The following is a 24,043-nucleotide window of genomic DNA, read 5'->3' on the forward strand; positions in this document are numbered from 1 at the left end:
CCATCTGAGCAGGGAGTCTGATGTGGGACTCGATCCCAGGACCCTGAGAACATGACCTGAGCTGAAGGCAGCCCCTTAACTGACTGAGCCACCCAGGTGTCCCTGCACCTCCTTATATTTAAATGAGAGGAAGAAGAAAAGAAGAGGAAGGCAGAGGCATCAAATGAGGCACAGAGAAGTGGAAGAATAGAACAGCATTACATCAAGAACAGCAAGTAGGGAGAGTGTCAAGAAGGGATGTTCGACATGTCAGAAGTAAGTTAGGCATATTGGTCTTGCTTTAGCATCAATCTGCATTCTTAGAAAACAACTGGCACCATACATCCTTTGTTCCCTGTGCTTTCAGGTTTGTTATGGAGGAACTTAGTGAACCAGGAGAACCGTTTTCCTGTTAAAGACATGTTTGGTGACCACATTTTACATTTAAGCTAGTGAGAGCTCTCGGTTTTGCTGCTGCCAAAATAAACTGGACATTTCAGGTCTTGCTCTAAATCATTGGAGGTTTAGTTCCCAAGAAGGCGCTCAGAATTTTGGCCCTTTTATTCCTTTCCTCTGTGGCTCTTCCTATGGTCTGCCACATCGCCTTTCATTATATTTAATACATGCAGTCCATGCCCAGAATTTGGGATTCCTGGTTGCAAGCCCAACATGCATTGTGTTGTCTCTTGGCCCTCATTTGTAAAATGGGTGGTACTAATAAAGAGAGAATAAAATAGCTAATGAGGGATTATAAAGTACTTTACCAATATAAAACGCAACATCAAAGCTGAATAATCGTCTTAATTCAGGGCAAAGGGTTCCATTAGCAGGGTAAAAATAAAAAGGACAAAGGGTAGTGTTGCTTTGTACCTTGATAACAGTGTAGATCTCCGAAGTACGGCTGTTGATCCTCATTGCCCTGTGAACTCTCAACCCAGAAATTTGGCTCTACTCCTTCCTAACTCTCCCAGGACTTCCCTTACCCACTAAGTCTGGTGATGGCCCCTCTCCGAATGTCCTGACAGATGCAAGCAGGAACTTCTGTCCCGCAGAGCCCGCTTGATAACTGAGAAGACTCCTCTTCCATTTCTCAGCACTTTGATGGTCTCCTCATATCTCTTACCATCTGCGCTTAGCAAGAAAAATAAAGGGGTCTGAGCAATTAGGAAGTGACAAAGAACTCATAGTTCACAAAGAGTGAGTTAAAGGATGATTGGAATGTTCGAACGTACATCCTCAGGACCAGAGTGGGCTGGAGGGCTGAGCAGGCTGCAGGGAAGCTGAAACAGGAAAGGCGATGGTACCGAGTGGCTCCTCAGCTAAAGCCCTTAAGAGCTGGGCTTCAGACACATCAGCTTTTCAGAGCAGAAGGATGGAGAAAAGAAATATAATTCATCTCTCATCCCACTGAAGGTAAGAAAAATGTTATTTAAATACGTTATTTCATTTAATGCTAACCTGACCCACTCAGAAAAAATATGGAGTAGTATTGGGAGTACATCAACTCTTGAGTTTTTCCAGAACTTTTCCATGCAGATCACTGGCCTGAGTCCTCATAAAATCTTGGTAGGCAACCCTATAGCCTGCGGCCGGGGGGGCAAGAGTTTCTTTGAGGCCATGCTGTAGGGATAAAAATGATAAATAAAATTGTTTCGAATAGACTGTAATTGGTTCCTGCCCTGAAGAGTTTCCCATCATATCTGGGAGATTAGACTAGACGGCCCAAGAGGACAAGCGAGCCCTTCCAAAATAATATCACAAGAATAAGTTAGTCTGCCCCTTCATTCTGTGTTGTCTCAGTGCGGATGTGCTGTGATCTGTGGATTTGCGTTCCCTGTGTGTTGTTGGGCAAGGGCCTTGAGTGCCTTGTGTGTGTGTGAGCGCGTGGCCGTAGCTTTCCAGTTGGGCTCTAGTTTCTTGAGAGCAGGAGCCCACTCCCTTTTTTTTGCAGGGGGATGCTTTCTCTAGCATTAGAGATTATGTTCAACATAGCACATTGATACTGAAGGAAGACAGTGAGAGAGTAACTGGGGATGGGCTGTTAAGCGGGAAGATTTTCCTGAAAGAAGTGAGTTTTGATCAGGGTGGGAGGAGGTTTAGGTGTGATATAAAAAGGAAGCAAACTCTCCCTTGCTAAGAGGTCAAAATACTGTAAGCTGGCTTTAAAACCTAAACTTACAGGGAGTATATGGAAGGTTTTCGAAGAGAAAGCAGAAATCTGAAAATAAGCATATCCTGATCAAATGACAAAAAAACCATCAAATTTATTTGATCTCACATCCATTTATTAAAACAGATAATTCTACATGCATGCATTTTTTTCTTCACATCGACTGTGTGCCTGGCATTCTGCTCAGTGATGAATAAGGCCTAGTTTCTGACCTGAAGTAGCTCTGGATCGACTTTAGGGGGAGAGGGAAAGGACTAGTAATTTATTGAAATCTAAGACCACCTAGGCACTGTATTGATACAACTGTAAGAGGTAAGTGTCATTTAAGAATCTTGAATCTATCATTTTAGGGGACTGATGGGGGAAGGTGTTTAATTCTGAGGACTGAAGGCTGCTTAGATTACAGGACTGGGCTGAGAGGTTTGGGCGTGGAAAGAGGTGGAAAGCTGTGGGACTTAGACCTTGGAGTCTGGCTCACGGGGGAAGGTGAGGGGCCCCTTTTTTCCCTGTAGAGCCGAGGAGATCGGGAAAGGCCCATAAGAAGAAAGTAAAAGAAATTTAGCAGAGAAACAAACTACTTTCCCAGCTCATACATCTTTTCTGTAAAAGGCTGCTTAAGAGCCAAGACAGTGTTTTTCTGGTTTCATCCTCTTTAACGCTAGAACCCTGCCAGAAGGGGCCACTTATAGATCTTACTCTTTAGTGCTTAGGAGCCCAAGAAATGCTGCTATGAGCAATTACTCAAATATTCAGAGGATGGAAATACCAACGGGCAGCAATGCCAAGATATCCAGGCGCTATCCACGGAGACCCAGTGTAGTGCTGATCCCCAAACACCATCCCTTCCAGGCTCTCGCAACACCATCTTTCACTTTTTCTTTCATCTCCTGCCTGGAAGGCTCCACCGTGGGTGGGAATAAAAATCCATTCTCCTGTTGCCTCCAGGCGGCTGCCAGCAGTCTGTTTGCCTTGTTCTTTACTGGCAAATCATTAAACAGTCCCCCCAAAGCAGGCCTCTTCCCCAGGGCCACCCCGTGGACAGGGATTCAGAGCTGTGGTCAAAGGGCTGTCAGCACTCGGGCTGGGGCCTTTGGGTTGAATCCAACACAAGCCTCTTCGGACTGTTGCCTCTTCGGAACAGAAGCCTCCTTGGCCTGATCTCAACCCCCAGTGGCTCCTGAGGAGAGACTCTGGGCATCTGAGTTGGCTGGTGTCATGAATAATTTTGTCCTTTTCCTCCTAATGTCATTTCCTAGCGCATCTACCTTAGAGCCCCTCTATTGTTTGTTGACCAAAGTGCAGGCCCATGCTCCATTTTCTCCCCGCTCACTTTCCAGTGTACATGCGGTCTTGTGTTTACAGCCCTGGGCCTGGGGACAGGGTCCAGCCAAGCAAATGCCATAACTTCCCATCCCCACTCACAACGTGAAGTTCAAAGCTGACCACAGATTTAGTTGTGCTGGCCCATCTAGATACAGGATCCGTCCCTCAAAGGACATATGAGCACCGTGGCAAGCAGGTCGTGGATAGCTGGCACCGAGTTTATGGGGCGACTTGGAATCCCCACAACCTCTGAGCAGGAGACTAGGCCTGAAAGACATGGCATGTGTGAAATAACCAGATTAATGTGGCTGTTTCACACCAACCTCAGCAATGCTTGAGTAGCTCTGCTGGGAGTCCTGACAGGCCTGTGGCACATTGACGTGAATAATCTGATGTCCTCAAGTCTCATTTCTGCGATCTTCTTTCACAGAGGCTGTCTGGTTTTAGTCTTTGGCCTTTTCAGTATTAAAATCTCGACAGAAGTAATTACTTAAACAGCAGCAGCAGCACTGCCTGGTTGCAGCAGGTCTCTAAATCCCTACCAGCCCTGGCATGAGTTTAGCTGTAACAGCAGCAAAATCAGAAAGCAGACTGTGTCAAGGCTTTTCTCAGGGAGCATCCTGGGCTGGGCTGGAGCCCTGGCATGATTTTAGCTGTAACAGCAGCAAAATCAGAAAGCAGACTGTGTCAAGGCTTTTCTCAGGGAGCATCCTGGGCTGGGCTGGAGCCCTGGGGGCGGCGGAGGCAGTGAACTAGCCTTGTGTGGTAAGAGCGAAGGCCGCCTGTAGGAGGGTCCCTGGCCCAAGCCTCCTTAGACCCTTATCTTGGAAATGGGAGGGCACATGTCACCCTAGCGATACTGCCGCCTGTGCCAAGACCTCAGCTCTTGCTCGGATGACCTCTTTTAACAAGACTTAGGTAAATGAGGGGCCTCGAGCGGTGCTTCCTAAAGGATGGAAGGCAGTGAAGGCAGCAGGGTCTCCTTGTGACAGTGGTCACTGACCGAGGGGCAGAACTGAGCTGACAGCTCAGGACCTCCTAATGTGGGATTCTTAGAGGTTTGATCCCTGAGAGCCTCACCTGGTGGAGGAGAGGATTTCAAACTGCGCGACCGGGGTGTCTTCCGAGGTCTTGACCTTCGTGGGCCTCAGAACTTTGGCATCCTGTTCCATGGCTTTCCTTCTAAAGAGCATTGATGTAATTAAAACATTTGGTGACCTCCCTCTCCTTTGCTCCTAACTTCGTGAGTAGCTTCCAGAGGTCATTCTGGGCTGAGTCAGGACAAACCATGTTTGTGGGTGGGAACAGAATGGACAGAAGCTCTACCTCTTGGGTGGCGGAGATTTCCCTCCTTCCCTCTGATGATCGCCAAGTAAGCTTCTTCTCTGATATCAGTTTATTTCAAGAGCAACTTAGACGGTTAGTGCTTTCTTCTTTCCCCTCCCTTCTTCTGCTCATGACTCTGACCCTGTGAACTACCCATCCATAGATCCCAGGCAGGGTGTGGGGTCAGGAAAACCCCACCATGGAGGCCATTTTAGGGTCATGAGGTCCACTTACATCAGGGAGTTTGTCCAGGATCCGAGAGAAGGATAGGTGAATTTTAAAACTGAAGAATGAAGCCTGTAATGTGGAGCGAGACAGAGAGGGAAATTGTAGTCTGGTTGAAAGACCATTATTGGGGTCTGAGCTTCTGTGACCTCTAATTTCAGGACACACCTTTCTCATCCTAAACAAACATGGACTGTTCACTGGGAAAGCATCTCTGAGCAGTGTCTGGGTCTGGCTACCTTTGTTGTGGCTAGGAGAAGGGATGAGATAAGCCCTAGGGGACAGAAGGGAAGCAGGGCTGCTGGGCAGAAGGAGCCTAGGCCAGGAGGGAAGAGGAGCAAACAGACCTTACTTCGGTGTTGTTGCTGAGAATGATTCAAGTTGGAACATTCTACAGATGGAGGTCCTGAAGCCTTCCACCCATGCATTGCGGTATGCACCTAATGCTTGCTGTACCATGCAGAATCCCTCCCAGGGCACACCCCGGAGGTGGCATGGCTGGATGGAGAGGGTACTGGCATTGAATTCTGGAGCCCTCCACCTCCTTTAACTAGCTATGTGGCCATGGGCAGTCTGTGACTTGAGTCTCCCGTTCCTCATCTGTAAAAAGGAAGCTTTGAAGGGCCTTAGAGACGTGAACCAGGCCCAGCTATTAGTAATTCACAACTCTTTATAAACTATATGGCAACTGGATTCAAATGAAATTTTATTAATTCTTTCAGAAAATACAAAGGACCTCCAAAATGCAAGCCCCAGGCTGGACTTTTTTTTTTTTTTTTAAAGAATTTATTTATTTATTTGAAAAAGAGCAAAATCGATCCTGATCACAGAGGGAGAGGGAGAAGCAGAACCGCTGAGTGGGAGCCCAATGTTAGGATCATGACCGAGCCCAAGGCAGACGCCTAACCGACTATACCACCTAGGCACTCCCCGCCCCCCACTAGACTTCTGATGAACTCATTTTCTGTCTCAGACTTTGTCCCCTTGCTTCCTGTTGGAAGCTGGCACATCATTTCCATTCCCGTGTCAGCACAGTTGCTTACTGGCACACCTGCCCGCCAGGAGGTTCTCTGGATCAAGTGAGAAACACAGGAGGCCTCTGTCACCCATCCTCTCTCTGCCAGTCCACTCTCATCAGGGAGCCCAAGGCTGTGCTTGGCTAGCCCCACCAATATTATTTTCTTTTGTACCCTAAAAAAATCACACAATTAAGCAGGAATACATTTTCTTTGTTTAAAAAATATTAACAGAATAAAAGGAAACCCCTTTTGACAATTTCCCAGCCTCCCAGCTTAATTCAGTAGGAAACTCAGCCATCCCAAAGATTGTAGTGACAAGCTAAGGTAAGGAAGAGAATGAGGTCTAGAGGTTTCCAAATCCAAGCCTAATCAGTCACCACTAGGATCTAACCTGTGGTTGTGAACATTGACCTCTTTAATAAATGACAAGGTGACCAAACTAGGCCTCCGAGGCTGTTCTGGTGCTGCGGGCAGGAAGCAGCTACTTCAGGCCCAACTGTGTTTCCCAACGCCAGAGCCACAGAGCTTGACTTTATGATAACTGGTGTGTCCTACTGCTGGAGATAAGAGTCAGGTAGTTCTAAGTGCAGGTAATGGAGGTTGCACAGGAGAGATTGATTATAAAATCTGAAAAGAGGAAATGAGGAGAAAGGTGCCTTTGATGCCTGGCCAATGTTCCTGATTACAAAAGCAAAATTGTAGCAAGCAGTAAAGTTCCTGTCCAAGGCCTGGGTGAAGGTCCGTATGTGGAATCAGAGAACTAAGAGATTATTGCAGCAGAGGTGGGGGGAGGAGGGTGGCTGGAAACAAGAGACAGTAAAGAATTGCTCGCAAAAGCACACACCCTAAGATGAGGAGATGCCGCAGATAAAGAAAGACCAGCGTTAAGTTTGGGGCTCGGTTGAGCCCTGGAATGCCCTTTGTGAGGAGGTAATGAGATCACGTGGCCGCTTCATGGGAAGGAGGCAGGCTGAGAACTGGAAGAGCTTGTTCAGTGGGGTTTGGGGGGCTGAACACAGGAGGGAAGTGACCGTGGGTAATGAGCTGTCCCAGACTGTGCCTTGTAGAACACTGGCATTCAGAGGCACTGTTGACAATCACCAAGGGAGTAGCACTCAGAAAGGTCTTTGTCCCTTCCACAATGAGGAGGGAGGGATTTTACTATTGCAAATGCAATAATAAAACAACTACCATTTAATGAGCGTTGACTGAGTGTTGGGCTCAGTGCTAGGCATATATTCATTATCTCCATTCTTCATGATAATCATCCCATCTGTAGGTGAAGAATGTGGGGCTCAGAAAGGCTAAGTAGACCTGCCCTAGGTCACACAGGCAAATGATAGAGTCAGAATTGGAGCCTTAGGTCTATTTTGGAAGGGAGGGGGAGAATCCAAACAAAGAAGTTAAAGGAGGAAGACAAAGACATAGAGAACAGATCCAAGAATAGGAAGTACAACACATACCACTAAAGGACAGTATTCATGTCTTTTCATAGTTGTATAAAATATATGTGCAAAGCTGAGTTCTCAGCCAGAGTGGCCCGGACCCTGAGAGAAAGTTCAGGCTCCTCTTCATTTGCCCCTCATGGCAGCATATGGGACAGGGTGTCCCAACTTCTGACCTTTCAGAAACACACAGATAACCAATCCTTAAGCCTGTCAGGTTTGGGGGGGGCCCTCCCGAGCCACACCCTCTCTGAATGTTACAAACCTCTTTCTCTTGGCTCTCTCTGGGTGTCACTGAGAGGACAGGTGACATCTCCTTATTAGGAGACCTAAGGAGGCAGGTGCATTTGGATCTATTTTCTTCTCAGGGACCTTCTTCCCAGCTGAAAATCCCGTGGAGGAGGGAGCAAAGACAGCCCGTGTTAACACCCAAGGAAGACTAAAACTGCTTTGCTAGGTAATGAATGGTGTCCTAGTTGAATGACCTTTTTTGGGGGGTGGGGGTTGTTTTTAATCTGAGAATACTTGAAAAAGTCTTACTGTAAAAGAGTCAAACCATACAAAAGTGTAATGAGTATGGTTTCCATGCCACAAATATAACTGTACAAGAAATCTGTTTTCTTGAGAGCTTCCCCTCACAGAGCAGCTGAAACAGAAATATCTGAGAGACCCCTCTGAAACTTGTCTGCGCTGGTCACCATGAATGTGCCCATTGTTCAGGTACAAGTGTTCCCTTGAAATCTGCAGAGGTGCGTCATCTTTCCCCAGGCCCAGGCCTTCTGGAATCTACCGCTCCTGGGCCCAGCCTGCAGACTCCTACAACTTGACATATCCCCAGACTCTGCCCCCCATTCTCTAGGATTCCTGGGACTCTAATGGCCCCCACTTCCCCCCACCCTACACACTCCTTTCTGCCTCCAGGACACTCAATATTTTCCTCACGGAGTTCAGTCCTTCACAAAAGGCAGGAAGATAGGTCTTTAGCAACATTGCTTTGGGCAAGTGCCCCTGAGGCAGGGAAATAGAGGAGGGGTGGGGCCTCTTTTCTTGGAATGGCAGGAGAGAAAAGACAGAGAACAAAACATAAATAGCTTTCATTCTTTTCTGTTCTTCCCCAACAGCAAAAAAGCAAAACTCAAATTAATATCTTGGTATATCATCCTATGGCGGAAATGTTCAAAGCAAAAGCACCAAACTCGACCTTCACCGTCTGCTCTCTAAATCCTCTCCCAAAGCCAGCGTTACCAGAATTTTGGTGTGCATTGTGTTGCCTTTATTAAAGTTAACTGTCAGCTATCCGGTTGTCGACCTTTAATATTTAATAGAAAAGATACCGGTCGAGTACCTACTGTGTGGCAGGCACCAAAGGGGCGCCATGGCTTGCAAGGGGGGACAAAGTATGGGAAGGGAATGGTAAGCCCAGAGCAGGCAGAGCCTTTAAGCTGTGTTTATAGACACAGACTTTATTCCAAGAGCTATGAGAAGCCTTTTAAGAGCTTAAAGTGGAAGAGTGACATAGGTTAGCATTTTAGATCACTCTGGCTTTAGTGTATAGAGAACTGGGTGTGAGATGACCCCAGTTAAGAGATTATTTCAGCAAACTGGAACAGCAAAGATGGCGGCCTGTATTAGAGTGGGAATGGAGGAAAGAGGACAAAGAGGAGACATGTTTGGGAGATAGGATTGTTAGAATCTGGTGATTAGTGGCTGTTGCTGGTGGGGGCAGGACTGAAGGAGAGAGACAGAGGAAGCTAGGAGGACAACATCTGGCTTGGGTAGGAGGTGGATGGTGATTTCAGTCCCTAAAATAGAGAACACAGGTGGAGCAGTTTTGAGGGATAAAATGATTAGTTCAATTTTGAACATGCTGAGATTGAGATGTCTCACTTAAGCTGCTTCAGACAGAAACATCCAGGCCCTCCATGTCGGACATTTGGTCTGGAAGTCAAGAGAGGTCTGGGCTGCACATATGTAATCAATGATCTCTGAAAGCCATGCACTGGCTGGACTCACCCAGGGGGTGGGTGCTTGGAGAGTGAAAAGAAAGGAAGGCGGAGGACAGAATCCTGGAAGTCACCACCAGTGTTTCACGGACTTGTTAAGGAATGTAAAATTAGGATGGCCATGAGTTGGGGGAAGGCATCATGTTTTCAAAGTAAAATGGAAATTATTCTTAATTTATTATGATTATTTTTTAGATTATCCTACTTCTTCCATTTCTTCTGATCTCAGCTATGTGATTCTGGACATGTTACTTAACTTTTTTTTTTTTTTTTTAGTTTTTTTAAAATTCTGGTTAGTTAACATAAAGTGTGATATTAATCTCAGGTGGATAATTTAGAGATTCAACACTTCTTACAACACCTGGTGCTCATCACTTGACAAGTGCCCTCCTTTATCCCCATCACCTATTCAGTTCATCCCCCCCACCTGCCTCCAGTACCATCACTTCTCTACAGTTAAAAGCCTGTTTCCTTGGTTTGTCTTTCTCTTTTCCCCCCTTTGCTCATTTGTTTTGTTTTTAAATTCCACATATGAGTGAAATCATACGGTATTTGTCTTTCTCTGAGTTGTTTTGCTTAGCGTTATGCTCTCTAGCTCCATCTACATCATTGCAAATGGTAAGATTTCATCCTTTTTTTATGAGTAATAGTCCCTTGTGTTCCTATACCACATCTTCTTATCCATTCATCAGTCAATGGATACTTGGGCTGTTTCTATAATTTAGCTATTGTAGATCATGCTGCTGTAAACATCAGGGTGAGTGTATCCCTTTGAACTAGCATTTTTGTATTCTTTGGGTAAATACCTAGTAGTGTGATTGCTGATTGTAGGGTAGTTCTATTTTTAACTTTTTGAGGAACCTCCATACTGTTTTCCAGAGTGGCTGCACCAGCTTGCATTCCCACCAGCAGTGTAAGAGAGTTCCCCTTTCCTGGGCACCTGGGTGGCTCAGTGGGTTAAGCCTCTGCCTTCGGCTCAGGTCATGATCTCAGGGTCCTTGGATCGAGTCCCGCATCAGGCTCTCTGCTTAGCAGAGAGTCTGCTTCCCCCCCCCCCCTCTGTCTGCCTTTCTGCCTACTTGTAATTTCTCTCTGTGTGTGTCAAATAAATAAATAAAATCTTTAAAAAAAAAAAAAGAGTTCCCCTTTCCTCACATCTTTGCCAACACCTGCTATTTCTTGTGTTGTTGATTTTAGCCATTCTCACAGGTGTAAGGTGACATATCTCATTGTAGTTTTGATTTGCATTTCCCTGATGATGAGTGATGACGAGCAACTTTTCATATGTCTGTTGCCCATCTGCATATCTTCTTTGGAAAAATGTCTGTTTATGTCTTCTATTTTTTAATTGGATTATTCATTTTGGGGGGGTGTTGTATAAATTTTTTTTCTTCAAATATTTATTTAAATTCTAGTTATTCAACACACAGTGCAATATTGGTTTCAGGAGTAGAATTCAGTGATTCATCACTTACATAAAACACCCTGTGCTCATTATAACAAGTGCCCTCCTTAATGCCCATCACCCATTTAGCCCACCCCCAACCCATCTCCCTTCATCAACCTTCAGTTTGTTCTCTGTCTAAAAGAGTCTTTTATGGTTTGTTTCTCTCTTTCTCATGTAAATTCTTTATATATTTTGGATACCAACCCTTTATCAAGTAAGTCATTTGGAAATATCTTCCCCCATTCTGTAGGTTGCCTTTTAGTTTTGTTGATTATTTCCGTCACTATGCAGAAGATTTTTATTTTGATGTAGTCCCAATAGTTTATTTTTTCTTTTGTTTCCCTTGCCTCAGGAGACAGATCTAGAAAGAAGTTGCTATGGCTGATGTCAAAGAAGTTACTGTCTGTGCTCTTTCCTAGGATTTTTATAATTTCAAGTTTCACAAATAGATCTATAATGCATTTTGAATTTAATTTTGTGTATGCTGTAAGAAAGTGGTCCAGTTTCATTTTTTTGCATGTTGCTGTTCAGTTTTCCTAACACCATTTGTTGACATTCTTTTTCCCATTGGATATTCCTTCCTGCTTTGTCAAAGATCAACTGACCATATAGTTGTGGGTTCTTTTCTGGGTTTTGTATTCTGATCCATTGATCTCTGTGTCTATTTTTGTGCCAGTACCATACCATTTTGATGACTACAGCTTTGTAATATAACTTGAAGTCCAGAATTGTGGTACCTCCAACTTTGTTTTTCTTTTTCAAGATTGCTTTGCATATTTGGGGTCTTCTGTGGTTCCATACAAATTTTAGGATTGATTGTTCTAGCTCTGTGAAAAGTGCTGGTGGTATTTTGATATGGATTGCGTTAAATCTGTATATTGCTGGGGCATCTGGGTGGCTCAGTCAGTTAAGTGTCTGCCTTTGGCTCAGGTCATGATTCCAGGGTTCTGGGATCCAGCCCCATATCAGGCTCCCTGCTTGGCGGGGAGCCGGCTTCTCCCTCTCCCTCTGCCCCTTCCCCTGCTTGTGCTCTCTCTCACTCTATCTCTATCTCAAATAAATAAATAAAATCTTTTAAAAGGGGGCTCCTGGGTGACTCAATTGTTAAGCATCTGCCTTCAGTTCAGATCATGATCCCAGGGTCCTGGGATCGAGCCCCGCACTGGGCTTCCTGCTCAGCAAGAAGCCTGCTTCCTCCTCTCTCTCTGCCTGCTGCTCTGCCTACTTGTGATCTCTCTCTCTCTCTGTCAAATAAATAAATAAAATTTAAAAAAAAATAAATTAAAAAAATATTTAAAAAAGAACAAGTGAATCTGTAGATTGCTTTAGGTAGTATAGACATTTTAACAGTATTTGTTCTTTTAGTCCATGAGTGAATGTCTTTCTGTTTCTTTGTATCATCTTCAGTTCTTTCGTTAGCATTATAATTTTCAGAATATAGGTCTTTCACATCTTTGGTTAGGTTTATTCTTATGTATCTTTTATCTTTGGTGCAATTGTAAATGGGACTGATTTCTTTTTTTATTTTTAAAGATTTTATTTATTTGAGAGAGAGAGAAAGAACACAAGCAGGGGCAGAGGGAGAAGCAGGCTGGGAGCTCAACATGGGGCTCAATCCCAGGACCCCGGGATCATGACCTGAGCCGAAGGCAGACGCCCAACCGAGCTACCCAGATGCCTCAAATGGGATTGATTTCTTAATTTTTCTTTCTGCTGCTTCATTATTGGTGTATAGAAATGCAACAGATTTCTGTACACTGATTTTATATCCTGCGAATTTACTGAATTCATGTATCAGTTCTAGCAGTTTTTTGGTGGAGTCTTTTGGGTTTTCTATATGTAGTATCATGTCGTATGCAAACAGTAAAATTTGACTTCTTCCTTGCTGGTCACTTAACCACTTAATGCCTCAGTTTCTTCATCTTTAAAATGGAGACAGTGGTTTCTAGAATGATCATCATCATTAGCGTGGACAATGGAGGGTTGACTCTGTGTTCCTTTGGAGTTACATGACTCCAGAGGCCGGAGTCAGATAGATCTGGGTTCTAATCTTGTGTGACCTTCACTTCCCTGTGCCTCAAGCTTCATTCTCTTCTTTAGATGGGAATGATCACAGCTACCTCATAGTGAGATAGCATCTAGAGGGCCTGGTATGCAAGAGGCACTGACTAATGGCTCATTTCCTCCCCTCCCCTCTTCCATAGCCTTTTCAGGACCAGACAAGTCTGGTGACTCTGACACTAAGTTTTCTTCCTGAATCTCATCGGAGGCATCCTCCAATATGGCACTGCTTCGTGTACGCTGGTTCCCTCTGCAGAGGTCTGAGGGCAGAGTGGTGGTTAAATATTTGCATACCTTTCTCTAAAGACAACTCTTCTCTGAGGTGACCTATCCCCTCAGTTGACCCCTGGTCCATGAGAGGCATGCTGGAGTTATCTGAAGAAGGCTGACCGTGGGTCGCAGCCGGAGAGCAAGCCAAGGTGGACTCCCACGGCTTCAATCTGTCTCCTGAAGGGGGATCTCCCATCTCTTTGTTCTGTTGGAACAGCTGCCTTCTGCCTCCTGACCACCCCAGACAGTTCTCTGTCATTACCGAGGAACCTTCTCCAGTGCAAATCTGTAGTCTCTGCTCCTCGGTCTGGAGCTTACTGACCTTTCCAGCCTAGTCTCCTGCCTTTCCCTCCCCACCAGACCTGATTGCTGGAAGTCCCTCCCAGACCCCTGCTGATGCCTCCATGCTGGGCATAGGCTGTGCCTCCTCTGCCAGGAATGCTTCCTCCCCCTTTCTGTGGGCCCAGCGGGTGAGCACCACCTGCTCAGAATCCGAGGGAGCCCTGAAGCCCGCCGCTGTCCTGCAGGCCTTTGCATGAACCCGTGTCATAACATCACCCTACAGTGTATTTGTAACTTGTCTTCTGAGCTTCTTCAAGGCAAAGAGCCCATTTTATTTATTGTTGACTCCCCCACGGATCACACAGGGCCTGGCACCAGGGAGGCCTTCAGCGTTGGTAGAATGAAGAAATGAAGGGATGTTTGGTTGGACAAATGGGCAGACAGATTAATGGGACTGAAGCAAGAACAAGCCGGACCCTGGCCTTTTTCCAGGGTTTGGTAGGGGGATGTGCGAACCATTTCTCCCACACTAAACTTTGTCCCTGCCGGACTAGTACTCCTTCAATTCTGGGAGCAAGAATGGCGCTCCCATCTCAACACCCACTGCCCAAAGATGTGTATTCACAAGGCTGGCATTCAAAGCTAGGTGCTGTCTGTGTTTGAGAACCCACTACGTTCGGGTGACTGCAGTGACAATGAGAAGAAGTAGCATGACAGTGCTCTCAGAAAGTGACCGTGCCCGTAAGTCCCTCACCGGCATCGTCATCTTCAGAGACAGCCTCATAAATTCAAAATGCTGTCCGGTTCCTCTGATGCTTCTTTCGGAAGTCCTTTAGACTTCAGCAGCGGACAGGGGAGGCGGCATGCCTCCCTCATGCAGAATCCCCGTCCTTGCCGCATACACTGGGCTTCCATGCAAGATCATACTTTGTCTCATAGCACTCTGGGAAACTTAGACTCACGTGGGCCTTTGAGTCACCTCGCGTATACAGAAGGGCACTCTTGTCCCTCTGCTGGTCTGTCAGCACACATTGGGCCCACTCACCCCTGAGTCACTGCTCCGCGCCAACTGGGCTAGGGACACAGGGTCCCAGACTGGCCCCGCCACACCTTCAGAGCAGAGGCGCTGGGCTGGCCCCTCTCTACTGCATCGCTGCTGAGGACGGGATGAGCCCCTAGAAAGTGTGATGTTCAAGGCTGTTAGCCAAGCCTCACTCTCCCTGACCGTGTCTGGCTTCATCCCAGGATGGGCCCAGGGCAAAGGGGGCTATTGAGAGGAATGAGACAGCGCTGAGTGAGAAGACCCAAGCCATGTGAGAGCTGGGGATCTCAGGGGGCACCCAGGGGATCTCAGGGGATCTCAGGAGGCACCGGTGCACCCAGCTGCCCTGGGAGAGCATGGAGGGGAGGCAAGGTTCTGAACGTGCTGATGTGGGCTCTTAGCCTGGGGTTTTGGAGCAGGTAGAAGCAGCAGGAGGTTGGAGAGGCTGGGGCAGTGTGAGGGTTGTTGGAGTGGCTCTGCAGCGGACTCTTCATGGAGGTCCCCCCTTTGGACACCCTCCTGCCTACATACTCCCTGCTCTCGAGTGTTCTTGGCCCTGGCACCCCGGAAATGACAACTGATGTTTACTAGTTTCCTCTGAGGCCTTCAGATGAGAAGGCTTTTCTTTCATACCACTAGGAAACCTGCCTTGTCCCTGCCTGGAACAGTGGGCAGGTGCTTGGCTCTCGCCACTTACCACTTCCCCTCGAGCCTCCCTAACCTCTCCCTCTCTCCCTCTCTCTGCAGTCCCACCCCCTGTATCTGTGCAATGCCAGTGATGACGACAATCTGGAGCCTGGATTCATCAGCATCGTCAAGCTGGAGAGTCCCCAGCGGGCCCCCCGCCCCTGCCTGTCCCTGGCCAGCAAGGTGGGTTCACGCCTGTCCCCACACACACTCTGAGCTTCACCCAGCTCCAGGCCGTGAGAGGCCCCTTTGTTCTCTGTCCCCTTGCTGCCTAGGAGAGATGGGCCCAGTTCACTCAGGTTTTCCTAACTCATGGTGGGTCCGAGAGGGGTGGAAATTCAAGCCTCTGTCCTTTCCCCACCAACCACCCTCTACCAGCAGAACCTGTCATCTAGGGCATGCTGCCTGCCCCATATCCTCCCCCATCACCTGGAAGTTCTAAACTCCTTTCCCTGCCCAGATCAGAGCAAGGAGGGGTCAGTTGAAGGACTTTTCCACCTCAGAAATTTTAACCGAGCATATGCAAGAGTAGCAGAAACAGATGTCATTGGCGTATCCGTAAACAGTTCCCATTCTTCCTGCAAGATCGCAAACCAGTGGCTCCACATTTCCATGGGGCATCGCTGGCTGGAGCTGGTGGCAGCTGCCGCCTCTCCACCGTCCCGGGCTCTCGCTCCTCCCTGGCCTGCTACCTCAAAGGCCCTGTGAACATGTGCATTTGTGATTCCTGCTCTACTATTAGTTACCGTTCTCTGTGCGCTGACCCTGGGCCAGGTGGGACAGATTCTTTATGTATCATCTTGTTTACTTTGCACAACAATCAGGAAAGTTAGACATTTTTATTCTCTATTTGACATATGAGACAAGTGAAGGTCAGAAAACTTAAGTAACTGGGGCGCCTAGTTGGTGTAGTCAGTGGAGCGTGCGACTCTTGATCTCAGGACTGTGAGTTCAAGCCCCCCCTTGGGTGTAGAGAGTATTAAAAAAATAAAGAAAGAAACTTGAAAAAAAAAAGAACAAGAAAAAACTAAGTAACTTGCTAGGGTTACATAGCTAGGAATGGGGTGGAGCTGTGATTTGAACTGAGCTTGTCTACTTCCCAAACCTGGGCTTTTAATCTCCTTGCCCTGTTGCCTCCCATTCTGGCCAGAACGCTGAATGCATATGAGAAGATTCTCATGGTGACCTAAGCCGGAGATTAGTTAGGTTCTATGCGGGTGACTAAGGTCGGCTTAGAGGAAGGGGTCCAGCTCCCCGGTGGGGTAAAAAGAGGAAGCTGCCTGCTCATTGTGCCTGGGCCCAGATCCCCCCTGGGGGTTTCCTGATCCTCCCGAGGCCTGCTTCCTGAGCCAGGAGTCTCAAGGAAAAGCCTGGGTTCTTCCACGAGCCCACAGAGGGGACAGGGATGTGGGCAGGATTCAAACGTGGCCCCACACGTGGGTGAAGCTACTCTGCCAGGCTGGCCACGCAGGTGCAGAAGGGGGCCAGGGGAGGATGTGGGAAATGGGGGCCAGGACACACCTAGAAGGGGGAGAGCATGGTTTCAAGGCAAGGCTGTGTGGGTCTTGGGGCATCTGGGTGCCTCAGTTGGTTAAGTGGCCGATTCTTGGTTTCAGCTCAGGTCATGATCTTGGGGTGGTGAGCTCAAGCCCCACGTGGAACCCCCCCCTTCATTAGGCTCAGCGCTCAGTGGGGAATCTGTTTCAGGATTATCTCTCTCCCTCTGCCCCTCCTTCAAAAAATAAATAAATCTTAAAAAAAAAGACGACTATGTGGGTCTTTAACAGCAGCAGAATTTTGTTAGATTGAAGCTACCCTGCTTCTGGCTATTCCATTTTCCTTGCTTTACAGAATATGGGCAAATGTCATTCATTTACTCATTTGGTAGATGAGTACCTAGTGTTTGGTAGTACGAACGTGAGGGCAGAGAGAGAGAGAGAGAGAGAGAGAGAGAGAGACGTGTGTGTGTGTATGTGTGTGTGTGTGTGTGTGTGTGTGAAAGAGAGAGAGAGAGAGAGAGAGAGAGAGCGTGTGTGAGATGAGGGCGTGTGGGAGGAGAGAAGGGGGAAGAAGGCCTCAGAGAAGCTCCACTCTTCTTCTAAAGCCGGGTATGATCTCCCATACTGTGAACACTGGGCCATGTTAGGACAACGTCCACGCGGGAGGTTTCCCTCTCCCCCTGGGAGGCTCGCACTCCTGCGGGAGAACAGAGGCACGTGCACAGAGGCTAGGAAGCAAGGAACATGAGGGGAGTGCTCTTTGAGGCACTTAACCTCATTGCGCCTTTGTTTCCTCTGCCATAAAATGGGGCTTTTATTTTCTACCCCAGTGATCATTGTAAGGATAAAAATGATGTATGTCAAGTACCAAATAGTGCCTGAGCTAAAACAAACACAGAAACAAAAAACCATTAGGGGTTTAGAAGAAGTGCCTTGGCCGGACCCTGGGACCTGCTTTTCTTCCACAGCTTTGGCGGTTGCCGCTCAGGCTTCTTCCCCTGCACTCGATCCTCAGCCGCTTCATACAGGGCTTCTCCTCTCCCTCATCTCTGTGGGCGTGCTCTAGCCCCGCGTTCTCCAGCGGGGCAGGTCCAAGGCTTCCCTCACACCTCATCCTTTGGCCTCACCAAGCAGCTCCTACCTAGGGCCCCCTGGCCCAAAGGAGGTCTGTGAAGGTAGGAGTGGAGGTGTCTGAGCTACTTCCAAGACTTATAAGTCCCACAAATTTAACTAAAATATTTATTTATTGCTTTTGGTTACAAGTTATCTCATAGGAAAATGAATTAAATGCATAACAAATGCAGTTAGTTTGGTAAAACATTTTTAAAAATACGGCTTGGGGTGCTTGGTTAAGCCCCTGCCTTCAGTCAGTTAAGCATCTGCCTTCAGCTCAGGTCATGATCCTGGGGTTCTGGGATCGAGCCCCTCATTGGGCTCCCTGCTCAGTGGGGAGTCTGCTTCTCCCTCTCCCTCTGCCCCTTCCCCTGCTGCTTCTCTCTCTCGTTCTCACACTACCTCAAATAAATAAATAAAACCTTTAAAGAAAATTTAAAAAATAAAATATATATGGCTCATGGGAGGCATAGAGAAAAGGTGGGTTTTAGCGATAAAAGTTTGAGAACTGCTGATTTCATCGGCTCTGCTCTGGAATACGGATTCGTGTTAGTGCTGTCGTCACCATCGACAGAGCTGGGGGTCTTGAGGTGACAGCCCTGGGCCTGAAGCCCGGTATGTCCACTGTCCCTCAGCGTGACCTGGACCCTTTGGCTCACCTCTGTGGGTCTCTTGTTTCCTCATTCGTAGAAGGGAAATCATAATGGAACTTACATCAGAAAGTAATTGTGAAGATTTTATGGGACAGTGCAGATAGAGGCTCTCAGCCCCATGCCAAGCACATAGGAACCACTCAATGATCAGTTATCACTATGGTCATCATTGGAACCATCATCCCATGCTTTCAGAGTTAACAAGATTGGGTTTTTTTCTTTTATTGGTACTTCTCTTGATCTTCTCTGAAACCCTCACCATAATTTTTCTGGACTGTTCAGTTCCTGTCGCCGCCACCCCCTCTCCCTATCTAGTCATCCAAATTGGTTTCTTTTTCTCTATGAGCAACTCCAAAGCCATCCTTGTGATTACCCAGGCCCCAATCACCTCATCCCTGGACTAGTGCAATGGCCTTTTCCCTGGTGGAAGACAGCAAGGCCCCGCCTCTCCTACCATAGAGACCACAACCTGGTAACCAGGCACTTGGAAGACTGAAGTCCTGAGTGGGAATCCTGCCTCCATTGCTTATCAGCTTTGTGGATCCTGGGCAAGTTGTTTGGTCTCTCTGAGCCTCGGTTTCTTCAAATCAAAACTGATGACTGTCTTGTAGAGTTGTGAGGAGTAAATGAAATCATGTACCCAAAGCATGTAGTGATAGCTGATATGACAATAACTAATACTTCAGGGACACTATGTCTGAGGTACTACTGTAAGGTTTTATGTGGATTAATTTATACAGTCTGCAAAACAACCCTGTGAAGTAGGTCCTATTATTATCCCCAGTTTACAGAAAGGAAAACTGAGGCATACAGCAGTTAAGTGACATGCTCAAAGTCTCACAGATAATAGTCGGTAGGAAATTCCAGACTCAAACCTGAGCAATCTGGGCAGAGTGGGTCTCAATAAAGGTTATATCCTTTCTATTTCCTCCTACCCTTGCTTTGAAACCCAGATGAATTCCACCTCTTCTACTGAATCTTTTCTCACTGGCCCAGCCCAGGTAGCCCACTAGGGGCAGAAATCCCTTGCTTCTGGCACGCTGCCAGGGTCTCTGTCTGTGCTTTACACACCAGGTTTCACGGAGACACTTTGTGGGGAGGGGGAAACCAAGGCTCTTTCCTAACTCCACCCCCATCCTCAAACTCAGCTCACTTTTACTGTGTATTGTGTCAGATTGTATGTGGGGGGTTGGGGGCGAGGAGTGGAGGGAAGGGCTTTCTGCAGTGAAAAAAGATCTGGGCACTACTGGTTTATTTCATTCATTTGTACTCTAGAACGTTATCAGCACTATATTATGTATATGCCTTGTCTAGTTGTAGTCTAGTTGCAGACTAGAAGATGAGTTGTTCTAGAAGGCCTGGCCTTCCCTGGCTTGGTGCCCTGGGCACAGTAGGTACTCAGTCAGTCTTTAATGAGGAGGAGATGACAGAGACTACCTCTGTGTCTGGAGAGGAAACCTATAGCCCAGAGAGGCATAGAGGGTGTGCACTTCCCGCAGTGTCCTGGTTCCAGGGGCTAGAGGCCATGGGCAGCCAGCACGGGGGCTGGCTGACTCTTCGCAGCTCCCAAAGTGATCCCTATTTTGTTTATCTGGAGCCCTGTCTTTCCATACAGAGGGCCTACCCACCCTCTCTACCTTCCAGATTCCAGCCTCCCAAGAAGTACTCCTTTTGTTCACTCTCTCCCACTTTCGGGGTGCAGGTGTTCTGGAGGGAAGCGTGGACAGCCCCAGAGTCGGCTGCCATCTGGCCCCAAGCCTTGCTTTTTGATTCCTAGAACTCTGGACACAGGTACCCACTGCCTGAAAGTCCTGTTTGTTTCCCCTGTTGGCCAGTAAGCTCTCTTTGATCTCTTTTACAGCTTCGTAATTATGGGCTATAATGGGCTGGGGTGTTTGAACATCAGGGTAATTACTTTCCACTCTTCCTACCCAAATCCTTCAAAGAAGGGGACAGTGGGGAAAGTAAGAAATTCTCTGGAGTAGGAAGGCTGTGCCCTTCCCTCATGCTCTTCCTGGCCTAAGCTGGGTATAGGGGTCTCAGTCAGGGCATAAGAAACATGAGGCCTTGGCAGTATGCGGGATCCAGGAGTCTCAATTGTTTCACTACTGGGGTGACCACCCCCCAAGCCTTGGCCAAGGCCTAGACTGTGGCATTAGCAGTGAGAGCCCCTCTCCTTGTCCTCTGGGGCTGCTCCCAGACCCTGGCTTGGGGGTTTCTGAAGAGTGGAGAGCTTCTGTTTGCCAGGGGTCCTTTAGTTAGGCTGGACTTCCTGGGAGTAAGTGAGCAGGAGGACACCAAAGGCTCAGACCTCTCAATTTCTTCTGCAGTTTCATTCCAGAGTCCTGTAAATTTCCAGTCAGTTAGACTGTGGAGCCTGAGCCTGGGCTGGGCCAGGGTGCTGCTACTCAGTCCCAGGACTTAGCAGCTTGGGGGGAGGGAGGGAGGGAGGAAGGGGGAAAGTTACCCTCCTGACCCATTACGGGGGCGGGGGGGGGGGGGCACTTGAGTGTCTCCACCACTTTCCAGGGCTTCCCTGCCTGTAAGCTGCCAGTTCTGAGGGGCCCCTGGTCCCTGCTGCCTCCTGGGAAGTGAGGAGCAGGGGTGAGGAGCCGCTCCCTGCTCCCCGCTCCTGGGCCTGCCAGGCAGGAGACCTGCCTGGACAGGCTGTCCCCAGGGAAAAAAAGCAGAGATCAAAGGCCTGAGCGTGTGAGTGAGCCCCAACACTGGCTCCTCCGCCTGCCACTGGGGCTGGCAGAGGGATTAACTCCTTCCGTGCCTGCAGCTCAGCCCCAGAGGCTCAGCAGGACCCTGGGGGCACGAGGTCCCAGACTGATACCCTTCCAAGATGAGCCTTGGCTTTGGGGAGGAAGGCTGGTGAGTGGCGGTGTGGGCAGGGCAGCCCGACGCCAAGTCCCAGCAGTATCTGTCCTGCTCCTTTGCCCTTGTGCCTCCACCCACCCCTTGCCCTTATCTCTCTTCTCTTACCCCACACCCAGAGCTGCTCGATTTTTGCCTTTTTTCTCTTTTTGGCTCTACTCTGTTGTGCCTGGATGCCTGGCTAGATTCTGCTGCCCCAAGCCTGCATGCAGAGTTGTGCCCTTGTGGGAACAGCCCCTCGGGTCCCTCCCCACCAAATCTCCAGTGCCACCTCAGGGACAAAACACACGGACGGGGACTCCATTAAGTCCTTGAACTGGAGCCAGGAAACGGGTCAGCAAACTAGAGTGTGGCTGGGAGAGAGACACCAAGAGATGGGCTGAGCCCGGGGCTCTGCCACGGAGACCTTGGGTGGCAGCAGGGTCCCAGGCCTTTGGGGGATGCCCACAGGCGCCTCTTGGCAGGCAGGGTGGGACCGTGGAAAGCCCAGATCTAGAAGGAGCTGTCTTTTCTCCCCTTCTCCCTCTCCGTACTGGGGACTGGTCACCCTTCCCCACTCCCTGGGGGTGCTGGTCATTCCCTGCTTTCTGTTATCCCAGCTCTTAGTGAAGGCAGACTTGGGGTACTCTGAGAGCAGGGAGATGTCTTATTTGTCCTTAGCTCCAGAGCCTAGTCTACTACCTGGCGCAGCCTTAACCCTTAACCTTGTTAAGGGTTTATTTGATTACAAAAGTTAGGACCGAACATTGTCCTTGAAGGCAGTGGGAGCTGGGTGAGCTCCTTGCAGGACAGGGATCCTCGTCCCACTGCTGCCTTGTAAGCGTCATACAGGAGTGTACAGAGGTACGGTGTGTGCAATGCCCTAGGAAGGGATAGACGTGGGAGGGGGAGGCCAGGGCCTGGGTGGGCTGTGTCCTGCTCTGACCGCAGGGGGACCACTGTTGTGTGTCTCTGCAGGCCCGGATGGCAGGGGAGCGAGGAGCCAGCGCTGTCCTTTTTGATATCACGGAGGATCGAGCTGCTGCTGAGCAGGTACCCAGGGACACTGGGGTGTTTGAGGGGCGGGATGCAGGGCGATCAAGTCACCCGGGGAAAGCCAAGTAGGACACGGCAGCCCTTGTGGGTGTTCTTCCTCCTGCAGTTGCAGCAGCCCCTGGGGCTGACGTGGCCGGTGGTGTTGATCTGGGGTCAGGACGCCGAGAAGCTGATGGAGTTTGTGTACAAAAACCGAAAGGCCCATGTCAGGATTGAGCTGAAGGAGCCCCCAACCTGGGTAAGCTCGCCAGATCTCCAGCCCCTGCCCTGGCACCCATTCTCACCTCCATTGCTTCCTGTGGCAACTCCCACCCAAAGCCATTGCACTCCTGGAGCCAAAGAGAATTCTGAAACCCTACGGTTCATCTTCGCACACCAGCTGCGTGCTTGTGGACTCGCTTCCTCCCGCCGTGGGCTTCCTCTGCAGAATGAGAAGATTAGGCCCCTGAGTTCTAAAGTTCTTTTCAGCTCCGAGGTTTCCAGGCACAGAGTAGCTGAGCCAGACCCATACCCTGGCCCCCAGCCCCTGATCCCTGGCTGGTGTCTCTCCACCAGCTGGAAATCTCCCCCAGGGGGTCACTGGGAGGCTGCCACTCGGCAGGGGGGTCCCTTTCCTCTTTCTCCCAAGCAGATGGGTCTTCAGAGAGTACCTCTCCCAGGGAACATCTGGAGGACCCTCTCTTATGCATGCCTGTGGGCAGAGAAGGACCACTTGGCTCCCCCTGGAGGTTCCTCCCCACCTCCTCCCTGCTGCTAGAAGACTCAAGCAGAACCCTGGCTCTCTGCCTCCCAGGCACCTGAGCTTCTCCCAGATTGGCCCACCTCCTTCCAGAAGTATGACTCTCTCCATCTCTGCTCACTTCCCCAGCCAGATTATGACGTGTGGATCCTCCTGACAGTGGTGGGCACCATCTTTGTGGTCATCCTGGCTTCTGTGCTTCGCCTCCGGTGCCGCCCCCGCCACAGCAGGCCGGTGAGCTGGGGTGGGGGGACTTCCTGGGTCGGGGGAGGTGGGTGTGTTCCTGTGTGGGGGAGGATAAAGGAGTGGGAAGGGAAAAGGGGAGGAAAGAAGGTGCCCTTAGGCTCTTGAAATCATTTATATCTAAATACCCTGGCCTCTGACTTGTAGAGGAGGGTTGCCCATTCATTTATTTATTCAGCAAATAGAGCTCCTGGAGGGGGCCAGGCATGGTTCCAGGTGTTGGTGAGAGCAGGGTGAACAAAAAGACAGAAGATCCCTTCCCTCAGAAGAGACAGACAATAAGCAAAATAAATAAACTATGTGGTATTTTTGGATGGTGGTATGTGCCAGAGAGAAAAATAAAATAGAAGAGGGAAGAGGGAATGTAAAGGGAAAGGGTTAATTTTTAAAAAGTGAAGCCAGAGAAAGTTTCACTGGGAGGATGGCATTTACAGGAAAGACCCTAAGTGGGTGAGGAGGTCGTCTGTGGAAGTATTTGGGGAGAGCGTGATGGGACAGAGAGCCCAGTACAGGCAAAGGCCTTGAGGCCGAAGAGGGCCCAGTGTGTCTGAGGAACAGCCAGGGGGCCCGGAGGCTGGAGTAGAGTGAGTGAGAGGGCAGAG

At 48.7% G+C, this 24,043-nt stretch overlaps 1 protein-coding gene across 8 annotated transcripts in view; it reads left to right on the forward strand.

The window, feature by feature from the left end:
* Positions 1–24,043, forward strand: part of RNF43 (ring finger protein 43) — a 65,053-nt gene that overhangs the window by 32,684 nt on the left and 8,326 nt on the right. For 4 of the 8 annotated variants that reach the window (XM_045984571.1, XM_045984572.1, XM_045984573.1 and 1 more), the window contains 4 exons: positions 15,340–15,462; positions 22,382–22,456; positions 22,566–22,697; positions 23,328–23,432. In XM_045984571.1, coding sequence (XP_045840527.1) covers positions 15,340–15,462; positions 22,382–22,456; positions 22,566–22,697; positions 23,328–23,432 — 435 coding nt within the window. Of the gene's footprint in view, positions 1–883; positions 1,393–7,855; positions 7,945–15,339; positions 15,463–18,166; positions 18,173–19,042; positions 19,049–19,190; positions 19,194–22,381; positions 22,457–22,483; positions 22,698–23,327; positions 23,433–24,043 lie in introns of those variants that run through there. The other 4 variants (XM_045984577.1, XM_045984578.1, XM_045984576.1 and 1 more) reach the window with 4 other exon arrangements.

Source organism: Meles meles, chromosome 18, assembly GCF_922984935.1.
Source record: "Meles meles chromosome 18, mMelMel3.1 paternal haplotype, whole genome shotgun sequence".
In the NCBI taxonomy this organism is placed as follows: Eukaryota; Metazoa; Chordata; class Mammalia; order Carnivora; family Mustelidae; genus Meles; species Meles meles.